This window comes from Aulonocara stuartgranti, assembly GCF_965226115.1.
Source record: "Aulonocara stuartgranti genome assembly, chromosome: 6".
Classification (NCBI taxonomy): Eukaryota; Metazoa; Chordata; class Actinopteri; order Cichliformes; family Cichlidae; genus Aulonocara; species Aulonocara stuartgranti.
In genome coordinates, this window is record NC_138944.1 from 29,743,282 (window position 1) to 29,765,176 (window position 21,895).

General features: G+C 42.1%; 1 protein-coding gene across 4 annotated transcripts in view; it reads left to right on the plus strand.

Moving 5' to 3' along the window:
- The first annotated feature begins 10,293 nt into the window (after positions 1-10,293).
- Positions 10,294-21,895, plus strand: part of LOC309709152 (protein sidekick-1-like) — a 302,493-nt gene continuing 290,891 nt past the window's right edge. For 2 of the 4 annotated variants that reach the window (XM_082537647.1, XM_082537650.1), the window contains exon 1: positions 10,294-12,017. In XM_082537647.1, the coding sequence (XP_082393773.1) occupies positions 11,846-12,017 (172 nt within the window). In that variant the 5' untranslated portion in view covers positions 10,294-11,845. The remainder of the gene's footprint in view (positions 12,018-21,895) is intronic. The other 2 variants (XM_082537648.1, XM_082537649.1) reach the window with 2 other exon arrangements.

Sequence of the window (21,895 nt, forward strand, 5' to 3'; positions counted from 1 at the left end):
CTTTGGAGTGAAGAGATTTGAAGCTAGCTAAACATCTACTGTCATGTTAGACAGAGCTCTCCTCTAACTCCAGGAAACTCTTTGAAACTGTCCTCAATATGTGGTTTTTTTTATTCTTTTGATTGATTCTATGAATTGTGACACAATACTTGTACTTTAGTTTAACTTAGCTCTGTATGCAGATTGTAAAAAAATCAAGTAAGATAATAATGTTTATTGGATGGGCACATAAAGCCAAAGATAACTTCAACATGGATTTTGGTGACAGCATAATCAGATGCAATTGTTTTTATAACACCATAAAAAATTGTATTTACATTTTCTCGAGAAGCAGCACACCTGTTGCCTACACGTGCTACTGTATTTTGGCAAACTAAACAACCTTATCTGCATACGTGAGCAACAAACTGCAATATGGATAGTGCAATTATCAGCCTTTTGAGCATGCTAGCCATGAGCCTGCAGTGTCAGATGTAGTACTACGGCCAGCTGTCACACACATCTGGAGAGAAGCTTACTGAATTCACGTTCTTACCTTTTGGCTCAACTGAGAAACTGAGTCTGTCATGTTTTTTCATTGTTGAATAGCACTTGATGGGTGAAGTACTTTTGGATTTTAAACTTTAAGATGTGTGATCGACGGATGTTGGAGGAGAAGCAGTGTTGACCCCCAGACCAGACGGCAGTCCATTACAGGGCTAACACAGAGAGCCAGGCAACCATTCAAGCTCCCGTACGGCCAATTCAGAGTCACCAATTAACCGAACACACAAGAGCACCCAGAGACAGCTCACACAAAGACAGGCAGGACACATAAACTCCACACAGAAAAGCCACTTAACCATTCACCACTTGCATATCTGTTTTTGCTTTATGGCTGTTTGTCTGTTTTGTCTCAGATGAAGACAAAGTAGTGTCTTTTTTCCCTTTTTTAGAGGCTGTTATTCTTGAGCTAAACATTCCTGGAAGATGAAAAGCTTATATCAACCATATTCATGTGGATTGGCAAAGGTATAGACAAAACCCAGTTTTCTTAGTGAGCTCATTATTAGACCTGATCCCTGCTTGCCCTTTCATTCTAATCTGACACGTCAAGTCAACACTCTTAACCTTGTGCTGGAAATTAAGGCCATGTTGTGTGTTTGGCCTTTATGTGAAGGTTGGGGATTATTTTTGCATATTTTTGGATATTTTGAGTGCAGTCGGTGAAACAAAGATATGCAGAGCACAAGTCAAGTCAAACGTGTATGCTTGATCGGCAGCCTTCAAGCTTCCCAGCTCCTGCTTTTGTGCACACATACATCTTGGATTTGTGCCTTTGGTGATGCTGTGATGTGATCTGGAAGATCAACATATATTTTTGGAGGAAGAAATATTGACAAAGACCTGTTAGATTTAAGATTTTCGGATTTAAGCAACTGCTGAAAAATTTGACTCCACTCCACGCATACGTGAATGCCCGATCAGACGGCTAAGCTGGAATCTATCAGGGCCCAGGTTCCTCGATGTATAAAGATAAGATGCTAACGTGTTAGGAGGGGGACTGAGATGCTGACTGCAAAAGCAAGTATAAGAAGGATAAAAGTGTTTTCAGCTGAATTGATTCTCAAACAGTGCAGCTGAGACCACTTACATGCAAACACACGCATGCATGCACACATGGGCTTGTGTGCTCCAGCTGCATGTTAAACCTAAATGCTTGTAAGAAAGAAAAAAAAATCCTGAACCAATCAAATTTCCTCCCGGGTGAGAGGGCAGGTGTTCAGCTGCGGTTGGCAGGGAATTTAGATGTGTGTGTTTGTGCATGTGTGTGTATATGTAAAATAAAAAGCGCGAAGCTGCGTGGGAAATCCACTTCAGCCATCAGCCAGCAATCCCACACATGGTGATCTTCAGGAGTCAGGTCATCTGCTGAGCAGGCGGGTCTGATTAGTTCCTGTGACCTGGCTAAAAGCTGAAAGTCCACCACACATACACACGGACGCTTCCACACACACAAAAATCTGTCCGCTTCAGTCATTTTTCTCCCAAGACTTTGATTAATAGAAGAGCGGAGTATGCAGGTCTCTGCCTGGACCCAAAATTTAAAGACCTCACATTTGTGCTTTTTGATAACACTTTCTGCTCTTTTTCACTGAGACGGATGGAGAATTTCCGTGCCTGATGGGGGCAGTGTGGATCTGCGTTCTTGTGGGAGACGAGAGGCAGAGGAGGAAAGAAGATGAAGATATTCTCACCTGTACTTTTCACCCTTTTCTCACAATTCCCCGTCCTTGTGCTTCATTCAAATCCACACCTTAAGAATAGGACCTACGTCAGTCTCATCTTCCCTTTGTTGCTGCTGAAAGGTATACAAAAGGTCCTCTTTTTTTGAACACTGAAAGAAGATGCTGTGTAACCTGTATTTAGGGACTGCATAGAGAATGTACTGAATACCTTACAGTATAATGGACAATTTCAGGACTTGTCTCGATGGCTTCCATGGACTCACACACATCACGTAAGGTTCGTCTGCATTGTTCACTTTGTTGGGTCTCTGACATGATTTTGATTTTTTTTTCTTGACAACTGCAGTGATGGCAGCTTGTCTGTTTCAGTAGAGTAGCAGAGACACACATGGAGGGCAGAAGCATGAGATGTGGGAGGGTGACAAGATGCTGTGATGTGCATCTGTGACAGATGTGCATGTAGCAAGCATGTCAGGGGTGTACACGCCCCAGTGACCAGCTCAGCCAGGTGCATACATGTTCACTGTGTGGCGCAACCCTGGAGTCATGCCTTCATGCATGACATGAATGATGGTTAAAGAAAAGCACAACGCGGGCTCTCTGACACACAAAGCCGTACACACACGCGCGCGCGCACACACACACACACACACACACACACACACACACACAGGTGCTGTGTTTAGATGAAACAACATTCCATGAAATACACTTCTGCACATTCTTTTGAAAACTTAAAAGAGGAGACTGATCCTATTTTGTGGTCAAACCATTTAAGCTTAGCTTAGCTTAGCACTAAAAACTACAAACAGTGAGCATGGGTCTGTATGGTTTTGATTAAACAAGATATAATGGGTCAAATAGTGTAATTTTTGACTGCCTGGTGAAAATATCTTGTAATTTTAACAGAGCATACATAGCTCCACATTTTCCCTTCTTCAAGCCAAGCCAGGCAGACCACCTGTTCACAGCAGCATGCAAACATAACAGAGGTATCATCTCATCTGCTCTCTATATGCAAAACATATTTCTCAAAATGTCAAATTCTTCCCTTAAGTACATAACAAACACATCTTAAATGTTTCTCTGAGCATGTCAGTCACAGTGGTTTTGCTGAAAGACTTTTCTCTTTGTACCAGATTTATATGTGAATAGATTTTTTGTTTTTTGTTTTTTAAATTAGAGTGGTCACTTAATCCTTTGTAGCAATAACATTTTGTATAGCAAGCCCAGGTTTGTATTTTCTGATTGTACCGCTTTTGGCAGTCACCACAGTGAGCGTGTCATTTTCTGTTAGCGTTCAAATATATATATTGATCAGCTGTAAAACTTGATGCTGGAGTGTTTTAGAGCTACTATTTGTGTGGCACCGTATTGACTGAAGACAAACAAAGGTAAAGCAATATAATGATCCGGTCTAATGAAAGCATGCCCTGCACAGTAATTAACACTAAGCAAATTAATAGCTGTGAAACGGATGGACGTGGATCCACTATTAAAGGTCAGGAACTGAGGAACTTCTGTCTGAGAACAGTTATATCTGTTTTGAATTCAAAATACTTTGTTGAAACCAAAACAGCAAAAATGACATGACCTTCAGAATTTTTTTTTTCTGATTTCACCTCATTAATAGTCCTAACTTGGTGAGGTTGTGGGACTCTGGGGGCAGCTGACACATACTGGCAGGCTAAGCAGAGTGACTTTGGCAGTTGTGGAAGCAATAACTCTCATGTACAAGTGGTTGAGGCCATGGCGCATGACTCTGATGACTCTAATTGCACATGCTGGGAAAAGCAGTGTTTTCCCAGCATGTGCAATACAGCCGGGTGCTGGAAGGTTGAGGATCTCCTGAATCAAATGTGGAAGATTTTTGACAAGCTTTATGTCAAGATTTTGAATATAACAACCCCAAGTTAGGGCTAGGGTTTGGAGCTAGGGTTGGAGTCATTACTGATCATGAGTTAAACCTCAGAGAATTAAATCTCTGGATTTTGTGGGGCTGCTTTCAGTGGCAGGCCCTCACAACATTGTGAGGAGGCCTGGAACAGTGTTTGGTAATTTGGGAGACGCTCAGAGTTAGAGTGTTTGGAATGAGCCAGCTGAAATAGTTCCTAGGAAGCCTCCTGGATAACAGCACTACTGTAATTCCTTGATAAAGTTCCCTAAAACCTTTCAATTGATTCAACTTCCCACTGCAAGAGTACTAACAGGGACTAGAAAGAAAGCTCATGTTTCTCCCACATCAGCATCTCTTCACTGGCTACCTTAGAAATTGCAAATCATTTTAAAATCCTTCTCTTTGGATACAAATGTATTAATGATCAGGCCCAATCATTTTTAAAGACCTTTCAAAAGAAACCTTTGATTCCCCGGGTTCAAGCTCTTTGTCGTTTCTGAGCTTGATTCTACCACAGGCATCTTCCTGTTAAAAGAGAGTTCTTTGTCCCCACCATCACCAAGTGCTCGATTGGTTGGATTCCTGGAGTTCTGGCTCTAATATAGCAGAATCTTTCCCTTGCTAAATAAAGTGCCTTGAGATGACTTCTGTTGTTAACTGGGGCTGTATAAGACCTCGGTCACATGGGCCTAGAGACCGGTCTGCAACCCCCTAGCAACCATTTGTCACCACAAAAAGACTATTTAATGACTGGTTGGCGAGGAGTTGCTGTGGGTTATTGTGAAATCAGTTGTTTCAAGAAAAACATCCATTTGAATTGAAGTGAATTCAACTGAGTTGGATTTTTTCTTTAAATTTAATATGATGTAATGTATCTGATTAAATGATAAATTAGGCCAAATTAACCCAAAATGTAGACGAGGGAAGGAACAAGTAGTGAAATAAGGAATTACTTTCTAGGTTTGTCGCTGCCAGAAGGAGGAAAAAAAATTATTTTGCATCAAGATGAAATTGAACAAATATAAGGAAAGAAGAGAGTGTGGAGGAGGACAAGTAAAGGGCTGTGAAGTAGAGAGAAGGCAAGAGAAAGAGAGAAACTGCTGGATGGAAAAGTGGGAAATTAAAGTTCATGGTGTGGTTCCCTCAGGGTATGGCATCACTCTCTCTTAAGATCTCTGTAACGGTCCACACCATGTGGAAGAGCGTGGAGTGAGTGCCTTCAGGCATCCCTGTTTGCAACACTATGTACATGAATACACGCTCTTACATGTCTACGAATGCGGAAGCACGCCAATTCCAATTAAGTGGTTGTTTATGATTCTGTGATTTTGCCTTTTACATTATGAGAACAGTCTGAGTCGTGTTTTCTGTTCCCCTTTTGTTTGCTTTCCTTTTATGTGCAGTTCATGGGCGTACACTATGTCCACTCTGCCTGCTCCTCCACCACAGTGTGATGCTGGATAATTGTGTGTGATTACAGGTGCACTGGGAAGAGCTTCAGAGTGCGATCCCAAAAGTATGCACTGCAGCTCTCTGAGGCCAGCTGCGAGGCCTTGCGGTGAGGCCGGACACATGAGGAGCTGGTTGACACGAAACAAAGCCAGCTCCAGATCAACCGTCCGCTTTGTTGCTACAGGGATGATACACAGCAGGAGCTAAGAGCTCAAACATACACATGCACAAAGAAACTAAAGCAAACAAAAAACATCATAGACCTGCACACTCATCCACTTGCACACAGCATGAGCTTTTCGTTTTGGATTTCTCTCTGCCCGGTCCATACGGTGACCCTGAAATGGTTGGTTATATTTTTCCCTTTTCTTCCTTCAATAGCCACCCTCGCTCTGCTTTCTCACTTACTTTCCTTCATTCTTGTTCCATAAAAGACTCCTGAAAGCCCAGAGTGTGATTTTCACACCCCTTTCTATCTGCTCCACTCACTAAAAAGTGATCCCTCTCCACAGCGATCCTCCCTTTCTCCCACTGGTTTTACACTTATCCTCATATCCCTCCCTGTCTCTTTGAGTCCTCAACAGGTGTGACCCAACTCCTTACAATTCCCTCTTCATTTCCTTACCCGCTCCCTTTTCTTTTTTTCACATGAAAGGCTTCCTGCTATCCTGAGCTCACCCTCATTCCTGCTTATTCTTCTCGGTGCACCCTCACCCTCTTGTTTTGCCCCAGGAGATAGCTTGGATAACAGGTGGAGCTACTAGTTTGAGAGAATCAGGTTTCCGTCTGCTTGAAATACAAGAATACAGCATCACCCTGGGCTACAGTGAAACTAAACTGTAAACCACACATAGAGAGGCTGTGGAAGCAGCCAGCGTGGCCATTATGAGTGAATTCAATTAGAAAAAAGTGAACTTCTAGTCATTCGGCTTATTAGCTTTTAATGTTGTGTCTTCCTCTGTAATTATTTTTCGCACAAATGTGGCAAAAATAAGAGAAAGCAGAAGAAAAAGGGCCAGTGAAAAGGATACTGGAGGATTCCTGTGCACAAATGAAAGCAAGCACACAAGCAACAATGAACATACTAGGCAGTAACTCACTTCACAATCGCTGAGCTTCTTTATCTGAAAATTGGCCTTGCCATTACATTACAGTAGAAGACTCAACACAAAGGGGCCACTAGCCTTTTATGTCTCTGTGCTCAACAGAGGCTCTATGTAATATTGATGTAAATACAGACTGGGTGTGGCACACGAGCTGTGATAAAGCTGTATTCATATCCAGCAACCTGCAGCAATTACATTTTGGTGAAATAGCAGTTTAGGAAAAACAACACAGACACACAAACACACACAAAAAACCTTTGTCATGATGGGAACAAGTGCTCTAAAAGCAACAAGAATAACCAATTGATGCTGTTAGTCAGTGTCCCGCAGCTAAGCTTTAAAGTCTCTGTCTGCAGCCACTTTGCCATTGTGTGCATCCTCCCAGCACTCCACTGCTATGACAGGTCAGTTAATATTGACATTATCTCTTTCTACCGTGGCAGCTTGAGCTGCAGGGAACCGCTCATTAGCTCAGCGTGCGCTTGTATGTGCCTTTCTATTTGGGTACGGGCGTGCGCACACACCACTGCGTTGATTGCTGGGACTGAAGTCATTAGCCCTGTCAAACAGGTGTTAAAGAGACAGGGGACCCTCCCAATGTTTGCCTCTGAGAGAACAACAGAGATTGGTGTCATCTTTCAGTCCCTATCACAGACCTCAGTGGAGGACACCTCGCCACCTCAGTGTGACTGTGTATGTGTGTGTATTTGGGTGGATGTTAGGAAGGGAGTGACTAGGTGAAGTGAAGTGTACACGAGTTTTGCAGAGCAGCTGTAGCTTGATGTCTTGAGATAGATGTCTGTGCACATTGCAGGTTAGGTGACCTTACACGATGAATATTGTGTGCATAAACTTGTGGGAGGGTGTCGTACGTGTTTGTAATCATATGTGTTTCTCCCTGGGTGAGAAGCTGTAACAGGATGCTTTGGTGATAGGGAGCAATAGATAGATTGAGGGTAGAAAATGCAGTGGTAATTGTACTGGATACCCAGGTAATTGGAAGCTAAATTGGCTCCAGAATTAAAACCTGTGAGCACTCAAGTCTGTGCACCAGATAAATGTGTGTGCATGCGTGGTGTGTGTGTCTCTGTGTGGTCACATTTATGTGCATAAAAATATTATTTATTGCTGCCGTGGGTTATAGATAGGTGATAGATAGATAGACTTAGCACTTACTTCTTGAGTAGAGATTCATTGCAGGTACAATGCTCGGTGCTGGATCGCCTGCAAATATCACCATCCCATTAAGTCTTGTTTTTATGGTTTGTAGCTTGTGGGCGAGTTGTTCCTTTTTACGAGTAGCTGTTAGTAATTAATGGATGTATCTTAACTGAACAACTGAAAATAATTTTGAAAGTTTTCTTCAAAATCCTTATTTTCTTTTCTTTCCTTTATTTATTTATTTATTTATTTATTTTACAAGATTTGTGTCAAATAAAATTCAGGCTGATACACCAGAGGATAAAAAATATAAACAACTTATTACCTCAAAGATTTTCTTTTACAGGTTCTTTTTTTTTCTATCCTTCTTTCACTTTATGATTCGGATCAGTTCTGGAGAATATTTTCCCTGCAGCCAAACATGTTAAAATGCTTCTTACATTCATTCAAACAGCATTACTGCAATATCCATGACCCACCTCGGCTGAAACAGGACAGATAGTCGAAGACTGTAAATAAGACGGCTTCATTAAAAGTATGGGCTTGCACAGGAATAGCGCTGGAGATCTGAAAGAAGTCAGAACTTGTCTTAAATGAAAGTGGAGGTCAGAGGTGAGTGGGGAGCCGGGGGATCACCATATTTGAAGCATGTTAATATACTTCATTCAAAAAATAAAAAACTTGCTCAAATTCAAGGGCAACAGACAATGTGACGTGGAAGGCTGCTTGAAAAAACTCATGCCTAAAAACAAATGAAAGTAACCTCATCAGAGAGAGACAAAAGCCATAACTGTGTCTGAGCGGGCTTGAAGGTTGTGAAAATGGTGATGGTATCATAGCAACTGGCAGACATCCAAAATGTGAGAGCAGTATGTCACTATCTATAAACATGTTGCCGCCTGCCTGGTGTGGAGATCGTTGGAGATCTGAGGGGGCGGATGAGGAAGGTGAGATCCAAAGATGCAACGACCAATTGGTGTGCAACAGGTCATCCAGGTGTGCAGCAGGGGAATTTTTAAGCACCTTGTAAACTTAGAAGAAAGAATTAAAGATTTCACAGGGGAGCTGTTCTAATTTTTTTCCTCATGTACAGCCAAGTAGTAGTTAAAGGCCTTACTGTTGCTACTATGCCAGGTTAGGTGTAAAGTCAGTACAAGCTGCCAGAAAAGCTTTAGAGCTCCTTCATGCAAAGAGGACTGTCATTTCACACACTTTTGGGTGTTCGGCAGGATAGTGATTTGGACTTCTAAAGTGGACTACAAACCGGAAGAAACTAGCAGTGATGTGGCAACCAGAGACCAAGATTTGTTACTGAAATGAAGTGACTCATCTGCACTGATGGAATGAATGAGTGAATGACTGACATTCAATGGGACGAAAAGCAAATCCCTCTATATTACCCTTCATACTTAAAGTGTAATATAAAATGTAACCGGATTATTACACTTAAAGTAGTAATAATTAGTTTCTTTGTTTATCATAACAAAGTGTCAAATGACAATTTCAAAAGGAGGTTTGCTTGTGCTGGTGAACCCACAGTTAATCTGTACCTCTCCATTACCACAGCTATACTGTTTTGGCTCACTCTCACTGCTCTCCTGATGCTATTTCTATGGGCAGAAGGAAAAAAAGTTTAAGTGAAGAAGCGACTATAAACTCGTGTTACATAAACTGGCTTTTTAAGAATACATTTTGGGGGTTGAAACCACTTCTGCAGATAAATTAGTATGAATTTTGGCATTTTAATGTGAAATGCAGCACAAAATCTGAGTCTCAGCACTGCAGATTAAGCTACTGATGGAGACTAAATTCAGCATTATAACCGCTTTACTGGAAACAAAATTAGATGACAATTGCCAAATTAATCTGGATGGAAAGATAAATGAGTGAGCCGATGCGTAGGTTCTAGGGGAGAGCTCATTGGGGACAACCTGACAATGCAGGAACACTATTTGGACACTCGGGGGATGGAAAGTCTGTCTCTGAGGATTTATTGAGGCAATAAAAGATAAGGTCACTGTGTTGTAGGCTTTAATATTAATGTGCCATTTAATGACCCTCACCATGGACGAAACTAGGTTATCATTAGTGCTAAGATATAGCTCCAGGCAGTTATTTTGTGATGTGCATGTAGCTGCACCGCCAGCAGTGCTTCTGAGAGCTCCTCTTTTGTCAAATAATATATAGCGAAATTCCTTTGAAGTTAGCAAGGTGAAAAAAAATCCCCTGGGCGGCTCCTTCTCATTTGCAGTCCTCCCCAGCCATTTATATAAATTCCCTAATAAGTAATAAAAAGAAACTAATAATATAAAATCACTAAATACTAAATGTTTAGAGCGAAAACCTGCATATATTTGTATATGCGTGTGTGTGTGTCTATCTGTGAGTGTGGCAGGGATGTTTGGGGGTGCTGGATGTGCGTCCCTCCCCTCGGTTCGGACTGTCCAATAGGAACAGCGGGAACCGTGAGCTCTCCCAATCAGCAGCGACGGATGATAGTGAATGGAAGTTTAGTTTTTGAGTTTGGGATAGATTACCGGAGAGATTAAGAGAGAGGCTAACGCTGTGAAAAAGTAATTTCAAACTAATGTCAATATAAATTTGCGCTCATAAAAGAGTAGGTGCGCAGGAGCTGCTCGGATAAGTCTAACCAACAGCCCTCACTCTCTCTCCCCCAAGTCTGTGCGGAGGAGAGGAGGGTGGCAGGTGTTCAGTGGAGGGAGACGCATCGCCCCAGTCGGCTCCCAAAGCCTCAACCGGGTTCCGACACGGAAGAAACCAGCGAGGTGAAAACAAAACGCCGCAAACTGAGGATAGAAACTCTCGTGAGTACGTATGGACAGCGATAAAAAACAAACAAACATATATTTGAAGTATTGCTTTTTCCCGGGCTCGTGCGAGCTCGCGGGGGGACCGTTGAAGACTCTGGATAAAACAGCGAAAGGCTCCAGTGTCGCAGTAGCAGCAGCGAGAGTAACGTTACCGTCTGGCTCTGAGCGGCTGGTCTTTCACTTAAAACCTGCCACTTTGGTGTCTCGCAGCAGCGCCTCCACGGCAGTGCACCCGTACTAAGGTGGAGAAAAGTCTCGGTTGTTGCCGAGAAACTTGAAATCCCATTATTTTTGTGAACCTGTTGTCTCATTTTTCCGAGTAATCCGAGCCGCGGCGCATTACCACACAAGTTAGCCGGACTGTGTGGCGTATGCGCGCGGGCAAAGAGTGTCCTTGTGTGCGAGGGAGAAGAGTGGACACAGTTTCGACCCACGGACATTCGAGTTTAACGTGTCAAATTGGATATCTGTTATCTTAAGTTTTGCTCAGATAACAGAGTCTCTTAGAAAGAGACTCGGGTGCCCTTTCCACACTTTGTTTGCTGACTAAATCCAAGGGAATTCACCCAATCAATTACTGGATTGATTTTTAGAGCATGCAGCCATACGGGCAGACTACGGATGGATAACTTAGGTGTTTTATCGCTTCTCTGTTAATGCGACCGCCGTGTAAACGGCTAAATGACCCGCGGGACAAATCCCCGGTGAAGACATCAAAACAAGCGCGGATTTGAAGTCGATAGCAGAGAATAAGCCGATAAGTCTAAACACACAGACACACACACACTCTCTAATGTATTAACTCGATGGTCGGATCAATCCAGATGGAAATGAGGTAGACTATCACAGGTCGTGGAAAGACACGGACTCCGCAGCCGCTGCAGTTAAGAGATCACGGCTCCGGTACATCGTGAAGCCCCGGACAAGTGAGGGAAAGTCAGTCTGCCTGTTAACCGAGCCTCCTTACCCCCACAGCCTGCCTAGTTGCGGAGTGAGAGTTGGGAGTTTGTCAGCAGTGACAGCTTTACCCCAGGAAGGGCAGAGCTGAAGCCTGCCCCCGCCACCAGCACCTCCGCCACCCATTCGCAGTTCTTCTCATTCGTGCGCAGGGCAGAGAGAGACTGAGAGTTGCAGAAGCAAAGCGAGAGAAGCGGAGCCTTTTCCCGCAGGATGAAGCCGGGAATTAGCTGTCCGGGATCTCCGGAGCGTGTGGAGGGACCCGCTGCAAGGAGCCGGGAGAAGATGGTGATGGGAACCGTGACGACCCGGAGAGTGAGCCGGTGTCTGCCTCTATTTCTCCTGCTCCTTCTCGGCAGCAACTGCCACATGTTGCACGGCCAAGGTATGAGCTGAACTCTCAAATGACAGATGATGCAGAGCAAATAAGAATGTTTCTCATTAGATTTTTAATGCGGGTTCTTTAGTTTTTTTCATAGTTGATGTAAGCAGAAAATCTATTGTCTTAATAAACACCCCTTTGTCAGACCCCTTTGTCACTGCAATCATGCTGAACAGGAGCAAGAAGACATAAAGACCCTAAACTGCAAAAACAGTGATTTAACATATTAAGTTTATCACTTGGTGGAGTTCTAATCCATATCTGCAGGAGGGGAAAAGAGAGGGTGGTTTTATGGGGGTAATTATATTCTTGTGTTCAGAGACAGAAAAGGCTAGGTATTTTGTGCAGTGCGTGTATTAATTATTATTATTGTTATTATTATTATTGTTTCTATTCATACTATAAATCGCAGGATTAAGTTATTGAGGATGTGTGTGTGTGTGTGTGAATGGGGGGGTGTCTTAGTGTTACAGTTTCCAGGCACTGATAATCCCCCTTTTATGCAGTGACCTGCTTAACTACAGCTCTTGATTTGGCACAGAAACACACAAATGCACAAACATGTAGATACACACACACACACACAAACATGCAGCCTCACACAGTGTGTTCATTTAAGCCGTATCCCATTTTGGCGTTGACCCTGTTGCTTAGGCAGGTGTCCGGATTAGTATGAGACTTGTAGCTGCGTGCTGAGTGGAGTAATTGTTGAATATGGCAACAGGAAAGGAGACAGATATGATGAGATATTGATCCCTTACCAAAGGTGGAAATGGTTGGTTGCCTTGTTCTAAGTATTTATATGTTGTTGTTGTTTTCTTTTGTCGCCACAGTGGAAAGAAACTGCAGTGGTTGTGCTATGAATGTGATTTTTTTTTTTAATGTACCTCATAGGAGGATGTGAGAGTGGGGAAACAAAAGCATGGAAAAGGTCAGGCTGGTGTTGACATGCAGTTTTTCTCTTGATCACAGATGGTGTGGTGGGCAGAACGTAAGGCTGAGAGTTTGGGGTAATGAGGAGGAGGAGGAGAGGTGGGGGTCTTAGGAATGTCTGCGCGTGTGTGTATGTGAAAGAGAAGTGTGGGGGTGTGCTATTTGTGAACGTATGGAGGATATGTGCAAGCGGTTTAAGTGCAAGAAAAGTGCCCGCATGAGTGTGAAGAAGGGGAGCGGGGAGGGTGAGAAAGTCAAGAGTGTGGCTGAGAGGGCAAGGAGGTGGTGTAAGAAGGAGTAGAGGAAGGAGAGAAGGGAGTGGTGAGGAAAAGGGGTGAAAAGAAAACGGTGCTGGCTTGGAGGAAGAATGCGGCGCACCGTGCTTGTCACTCACAAAGCCTTGCCTGCAGTTCAATCAATGATGACGGTATGACAACACCTCTGTGCATGTCAAAAGTTGCTCTCCTCTCCCTTCTTTCCCCAGTTGTCACACTCTCCCATCTTCCTCCCTCCCTTGGTCTCTCCCTCCCTCCCTCCCTCCCTCCTGCCAGCGGCTGCAGAGTCAGCTCCTTCTGTCCTCCTATTAATGTCAAGGTCTCACCACCAGCACCCAAGTTACCACACCCCCCAATTTTCCCACCATCAAGCCCAGCAGTCCCTTTCAGCTGTCTGGGTTTAAGGGGTGGAAGGGGGTGAATTGGAAATTAGTGAAACAGATTGGTGATGAGGCTGGTTGTGGTGAAGGGGTAGGGTGGTGGTGGTGCGGGTTTATTGATTTGATAAGCTGTGCCAGGCGGCCAATCGAAGACTGTAGATTTTCCAGGTTCCGACCCCTTTATCCCCAGCATTTATCAGGACGTTTTATTTTAGGAGGAAAAGGATGAAATTCATGAGCCAAGGTTGATCCTCCTGATCTCCCCCATCCCCTCCCCCCTCCTTACAACCCACTCCCTCCACCCCTGCCCCTCTCCCCTTTTCACTCTCTCTCTTCTCTCCGCCAATCGATGCCCACACCCGTCCTCATAAATGCGAGGGGGTTTATATGAGCCAACTCGTGTCTCTGGGAGCACATTTAAATAAGCTCATCGATCTTTCATTTTAGAGTTTAAGTGACGGCAGCATTTTACTGTCCCCCCATCCACCCACCCCCACCTCCATCTCTCATCTGCTCACCTCTCCACCCTCCTTTCTTTATTCATAACTCACCCCCCCCTCACCCTCCAACCTCTGCCTCCCTGTCACGGAGTGGGTTCTGCTCCACAGCTGTTTGACTGATTCACATTTCCAGCATGGATCCAGACAGAGCCTCATTGTAGACTTTACGTATATTCTGGTGAAGTCAAGGATAGGTCACATGCGCAGTGTTTCCAAATGTTAATCATATTCTACATCAATAACAGAGGGAGTCCAGAAGGCTTTACTATCTTTAATATAGCTGTTCAGTGATGAAAAACGATTTCTTGGTTTTTCTAAAAGCAGCCTTTTTTTTTAGGTTCTATACCAAACCCAAACCACTCATGACCACTGCCGAATAAAGTTTGAAAATGTGCAGGAGTTCACGTGTACAAGACACGTTAATGTATACCAGTGGTTCCCAAACTTTTTTTGCTGGGCCTCCTTTGTTTTACATGAAAAATGTTCCTGCCCCCCCAAACCCCCCTGCGCTTGCACACACATGCACTAACACATCCTCCAACCATACACCCCCATATTTTGCTCCATTGCGGTTTATTTCACACCTCAAACATTTAGTAAACAATTAAGCAAATACAAGTAATCTGCAATAAAAGACATAATGATAAAATAAACTACTAACTCTTTTACGCTACCTCCGAATCTACATGGGTATTTTTGGAAAAGCAACTGTTTTGTCCACACGTAAACAGCGTTTGGAATCACCAAAACTGAGATTTTTTAAAACTCCTTTTTTGCGTTTACATGTGGACGAGGAATACAGAGTTCGTCACGCAACGTCAAAGGTATGTGCCTTTTTTCACGTCATGCTGTGCGCCACGTTATTGTTTACATGAGAGGAATTGCAGAATGGCAGATAGAGACAAAATACTGTTACTGTTAATCTGACTATCCTCAGGTTTTACATTTACTGTCCATCCATTTACAAAGGCAGAGGCGTCACGGTGTGATTATTTTACGTGTAGTTGTTTTTTTTTCCTGTGTAATAAAATTCAACATTGCTATCAATACATTTTTAAAAAAAAATTCCTCTCTGTGCAAAATGGGTTTAAAAACATAAACAACTGTGGGATACTGTTTGTCCGTGATTTGAAGAGCCCAGCGCGTGCTCCCAACGAAGGGAAAATCAATTTTGCAGGGGAGACCTACCTCGGCACTTGTGCACGTGAAACCAAAGGGACGATATGCTTCACCATATTTTATAGTCTTTGGCTTAGAATGAAGTTGGATTGGAAACATGTTCAGCTATGCTTCATCTCCTGTTTTGCGTTTTTGTGGGCGCCCCGTGCTAGCAGTGTCCAAGTGTTTTGTTTTTTTCCTTTTCGTACCCCCCCCCCCCCCCCCCCCCCCCCAACCATGGCTCTGCGCCCCCCTTAGGGGGCGGGCCCCACACTTTGGGAAGGTCTGATGTATACAATGCCAGTGGTCTTTAAGAAGCCTAAATTGAACGCAGAGCTGTTATGCTAGCAGCTCCATACTAGTGGGTGTAGTGTTTTATGAATCACAGTTCAAAATAATCCTTATTTATCTTGGTGAAACGCCTCAGCCGCTCATCATCTGTCCAAAACAAGCTGTTTTAGCTCGCTTCCCTTTACGGCCACCCTCCCTCATTGGCTGCCTCCTGTAAATAAAAGGCTTGAAAAGCAGCTGCTGTGCTTGCAACCAGAGCTGTGTGCCTGAGATAACTATTTTAAGTATATCCCAGAGTAGAAAAAATGTATGTATCATATATCAAAAAACAGATATATAATTAAACTGGACCTATAAAAGCATTGTTGGTTCAATATAGTGTGAAAAATACAGCCTTTCCAGGCTTAAATCTGACTCCAGCATGCCAGCTGTTAAACCACTGCTCTTCTCTCAAGTATAAAAAATAAAGTGGAACGCAAAAGTTTTCCTTCTAACCATGAACTTTGAAGCTGCTTCCTTCGTCCTATGCCGGGAAAAGACTTTCACCACAAAGCTGACCCACTTAGTGGATCTATCAGTGTGTGATTAGGTTTGATATGACACATGCCATTGGCTCTGCTAAGCCGGTACTTGGTGCTGATTGGTCCACTGGGCATGCTTAAGTGAATTGAGGTCAGAGATAGGACATTATATGGTGGGCTGTGGGCTGGGAAGGTTCAGAGCATGATGTCAAAACCCAAATCAAATAGATTAGCATGCAGTTTGATGCACAAACTTCCATCCTCAAGTACACACTAAAGTCCTTCCCTCTCATCAGTGTCAAACAGCAAAAGCGGACATGGAAATTTGCTTAACCTTGGAGTAATGAGGAGAGGGTAGATTAGAAGGCTCATCTAAATGATGATCATTGTCAGTGCTGCACTCGCTATTCATGTTTTTTAATTTATTTTATTATTTTTTTACTCTAGTGACAGCATCACCAATATTATGCCGTTATTTTCCATTTTTCATCATCTTCCACTGATGGTCTCACATTTCTGTGGCAACCTTTGCTTGGAGCTAAGAAAAAAAAAGCAATATTTTAAGAACAGTAGAAGCAATTTGTATTAGAGGCTGTTTGTTACCAGAGGCGTTATTGCACCTTTCATTACTTTAGCTTGCAACCTGGGGATTTTGATACAATTTAAAATGTACATGTAATGCTTGTTATGCACATGTTCTTTCTCTGCTCACAAGTATTTAATGCCACATTTGAATTCTGGGGGGATGGTGAATCTGTGTGTGTGTGTGCGTTTTAGAGTAGACCAAACATTGGACAGTGTGAATACATGTGTGTATGGGGGGTTGTCTGATAGATGTCAGGTTAGTCAGGTGTTAGAGGAAGTGAGGTCCCTGGTCGACTCCCTTATTTCCTGTCTGTCAGGAGGAACAAATCACCACGTTTCCACTGCCACCTGACACTTTGTTCGCTGTATGTGTGTGTGTGTGTGTGTTGGACTGCAAGAGAGTTTGTGTGTGTATCTAACTGTTTCTGTGTGCATGCTTGGTATGTGAAAGAGATTCTGGTCTTGACAGGACTACAGAGTACATACAGTATGTGTTGCTGCCCGTGCACATTGTTTTTGTGTGTGTGTATGTGTGTTAGACTGATGCTAACCCTCTATCACGCCTAAGTGTTTCTTTCTCAAAGCCGAAGAGGTGGCAGTTTAAAAGAAACAACAAAAGTTCCCTAATGGAAGATAATCACCTGTGTGTCAGTCTGTGTGTGTGTGTGTGTGTGTGTATAAAAGTAAAGTACATCTTTTCTAGCTTTTTTGTTCAAAAGCGCACACACATAAACCCACATGAGCGCTAATATGGCTCTTTTTTGGTGAGTCAATGAGGTTGTTGTAAAGAGCTCAGTCATGCCATGATCCCTACTCTACTACAGTTCTACTATGAATGTGGAGAGTTAAAGGTATAAAACAGTCAACATATAGGATAAGGCGCAGATATAATTGCCAGAGGCGTTGTGCGTTTTTCTCTTTCTGCTCAGTTTGTGCTTCTGCCCAGTCAGAATGGTATTTTGTCTTTGTGAAAAGATGCATTTTGCTGGAGTTTTACCTCAAAAACATCCTTCAGAGCTTTGAAATGTGAACCAAGCGGGGTAGAATGTGGTTTTTCTCACTCTCTGTCTCTCTCTCTCTGGCGTCCTGTCTGTTTTGCTTCTTTTTGCTTTTCGTTTTTTTGGTGTTTGTTCTTCCAGTATCGTTCGTCTTCTTTTTGGTGTTGGATTCTCTCTTCCTTCTGTCTCTCTCTCTCCACGAGGATAAAATAATCTATTGCTGCAGGCCGCACAGGTGGAATGGAAGCTGTTTTGCTGTTTAGGCCTTGGTGTTTATTATGTAAGATGGGGGAGGAGGCTGCTATTGATCCACTCTGTGTATGTGTTCGAGGAGTTGGAGGACATCGCACGGAAACCTTATCTAGTATTTTTTTTCTATTTCTCAAGCGATTTATCGAAATGAAGCATAATGACTGCAAAACATGCACAGTTGGTGGTAATCGTAACGAAGCAAAAGACACAGAGATTGATTGGCCGACAACAAGACAGAGAAGTTCTTGTTCATGCATGCACTCTCAAGTGCTGCTTGTTATCTTAACTGCTAATTTATTAAGTGTCAACTCATACATGTAGTGTGTGTCCCCCTGTGGAGATTTCCTATTCACATACAGTGAATTGTGTAAGTTTAAGGGCTGTACGTCAGGGCTGACTGGCACATTGGACGATTGTTTGGTCGATACACTCTCATTTGACCAAAGTCTCGTTGGTCAGACAATCAGCAGTGTTTCTTTAATCAGGGGAAAAGTGCTACATCAATAGCCTTCAAGGACTGTGCACTTAGTTTTTGGAGCCTGAGCTTTGGACTTGCCCAACCTAATGAAACCTAATGAAACTTGCTAGATCTAAGTATTTTAATATTTACCTTTACATATACTTCAAGGTCAACTCCAGACTGTTTGACACCATACCACAAGACATTGGTGTGACCTCCCTGTGTTAAATGATATGGCTGTAACTCTGATGAACATTTTTTCTCAGTTAGTTGGTATTATATAACCAAAATATTGAAACTGTTAGTTAATGATCAGTAAGGAGGATGATTGTTAATTGCAGCTTTATTGTTTAAAGATGCTCGGTGCGGGTAGCTCATCACATCTGTCTATGATTCCTGTTGTTTTTCTTCAGTGAAAAAGAAATTACCAGCAATACTGATAATTTGATAAATCTGTTCATAAATCTGAATAAATTCAACATGGAACAGGTAAGTTGTACTATTAATCACAAATACTCTTTTTTTAACAGGCTATGTTGAAAACATGCATAGGAAATATTTCATATATAGTTATTTTGTCTTTCTGCAGCCCATATAAATATGTTAAAATCCAATATTATGCCTGGGTAGTCACAACTTTAATATGTGACATCCACCCAACAGAGAGCATAGTGAGGGACAGGCAGGTTTGCTGAACAGCTGCTGCATAGAGGAACCAAATCAGCTCACTGTCAGGAGGGAAATTCTTCTCCTGGTCTGAACCTGAAAATGATTTTTTATGTTGTATAGTGGAGCGTCTGACATTTGGCTTTAATGTTAAACACTTGTTATTGGAATTAAATAGGACAGTGACCTCTAAATTCAGGTTTTGAGCAGTTTGCCTTAGGGCTATAGCTGTGTCCAAAGGTAATTAATTAATAATGCATTGTTCAAATTTGGTAAGGATCTAATTGAGATCAAGCCACAAAGAGTCAAAGCAAGACTTTCTAGTGGTTGGTGTGCACATTATTGCCAGTTACACACTAATATAATGCGACCTCTGGCTATTGGGAAACCAAAATGGCTATTAGCAGTTGTTGTCAAGGAGAGTTATTGTCAGTGGTGAGGAGTGACAGTGCTTGCATAGCAGCTTGGTAAGACCTCACAAACTGTGGCATATGGTCTTGAGTCTGATTTCGCAATATTCTGCAATATTCTTTGACAAAATCATAATGTATAAGGTGTGATTTATTTATTTATGGTAAACAGTTACTGAAGTCAGTAAATTAACAAATAAGCACCAGAGTAATTGAGTTGTTAGGTACAGCCATAATGCTGACAGGTCTGTTTTTCTATTCTACTTAATGCTGAACTTTTGTTTTAGTATTCTGAAGGTGGTACTTTTACTTTGTGAAGGATCTCGTTACAGTTCATCACTGTTAAGCTGCTAAAGAAACAGGTGTTTGCAGGAGTTGGTACCAGAAAAAGGAATCGACATAGAGTGAACAGCAGACTTTGCATTGATATTCACGAGGTGAACAAAAAAACAGCTCCGTCTATATAGTTCTACTTGATGGTCAGATGCAAGTAAGAGGTAATTTTAGACCAACTAGTGGGCCTGCAGCTCTTGTTTGCTCATTGTCAGACATGTATGGTTAATTTATCTTGTTGTTCTTTGAACCACTGTATATTGTGAGATGAAAAAAATGGTTGTTTATAAAAATTTTACGAAAGAATAATAAATATATATGTTTTTTAGTCTTCCTCTTGTACTCTATATATTTATTGTATAATGGAAAGTAACTAAATACAGGCAGTATTAGCTGCCTAATTCATGGCAAACAGCATTCGCTGGTAGTTACATTAATTACTTAATGACACTTAATGACACTTAACTAACAATTATTAAAATGGGGCTGACTATTTGTAAATGTTGATATGCCTATAAATCATAACCCTAAATAACTAGCAGTAATTTAGTAGTAATAACATACTACTAAATTACTGCTACAGATTAGGGCTGAACGATATATCGCATTTGCGATAATATCGCGACATGATCAAGTGCAATTTTCTAACCGCAAAGGCTGTGATTATACTCTGGACATGTCCAAATTCATGGGCTGCATCCTCCTGAGGCCGCATTTGTAGACCGATTACGTCACAGCGACGCGCCGAAGGCTGTCCAAATTACTACCATATCCCAGAATTCATAGCGCGGCCCAGCCAAACTCCAGTTTCCAGCAATGGCGGCCGCTACTAATTTTTAAAATTACTCATACTAATCTTTCTGGGTCACAAAATAAACTTTTAACATATTTTCAGGCGAGAAAGTAGTTGTGTAAACATCAAATATCTGCTCGGTTTATCAAGATATCGCATATTTGCAAAAGTGCTTCGACGTTTTCAGAGGCGTCTGCTACCCACCAGCTCGACAGCTAGCCGGGAGCTCGAGGGTTACTGATGCGACCGAGAACGGCACAACTCCCGGCACATCATTTTCAGATCACCGCGGCGTTTCGCTGCTCAGGTTAAACGTAATATATAAGTCACTTAGACAACCTAAAAATGTTATTGTTGGGCTTTTTTCAGTGTTTTGTTTGTTCGTGAGTAAATCGGTTTGGCTGAGATTAAAGTTATTAGATTAGATAAAATAAAACTTTATTAATCCCCCGGGTGGGTTCCTCCTTGGTTTTCACACAGCTGACTAAACGTCAAACAGAAAACTTATTAAACAGAAGTATGAGACAGTCGAGAATTTACACCAGTGTCTGGTTATATTTTAGATAGCAAGAAGCAGACGGCCGAGTTTATTAAACTCCACCGAGACAGCGGTGACGCTAATCAGAAGGCTAGACCGTCCAATTTCCAATTTTATTAGTTTTATTTATTTAATATTATTTTTTAATTGAATGACTGTCTAGTAGTTCACAGATGTCGAAAAACTGAGTGTGGTAAAGCCACAGATTTTTTTTATGTATATTTCTGCAATCTGCACATTGTACTGACTTTCATTTTAATGTTTACACCAGGGTTCCTTGTCACCACTTTATGCTCAGATGTTTGTAAGCTAAAAATAAACTATTGTGTATGTTCAAATATACTGTTGTGATTGAAGAAGTTAAATAAAAATGTCAGTCATCAATTCATGCATCACCTCATGTCATCATAACAGAGGTCTGTCTTCCAGGAAAGAACAGTTTAAAATTAATGTAATATAGTATTGGCCATACTATATGATGTATTGCTTGTCTTTGTTTAATAATACAGAAGACAAAGACCTTAAAAAATAATTGCATATCGCATCGCAATCGCAATATTGGGGCAAAAAATCGCAATTAGATTATTTTCCATAATCGTTCAGCCCTACTACAGATGATTATGATTTCACTCTCAGTTAACTGTGTAGAATGGTAAAGGCACAACAGATAGGAAATACAGCTAGCCAAGTGTTAAAAGTTAAACTCTACTCATAACTAGGGATGAGTATCGTTTAGGTTTTATCCGATACCGGTGTCAAATCGGTACTTTTGAAACGGTGCCGGTGCT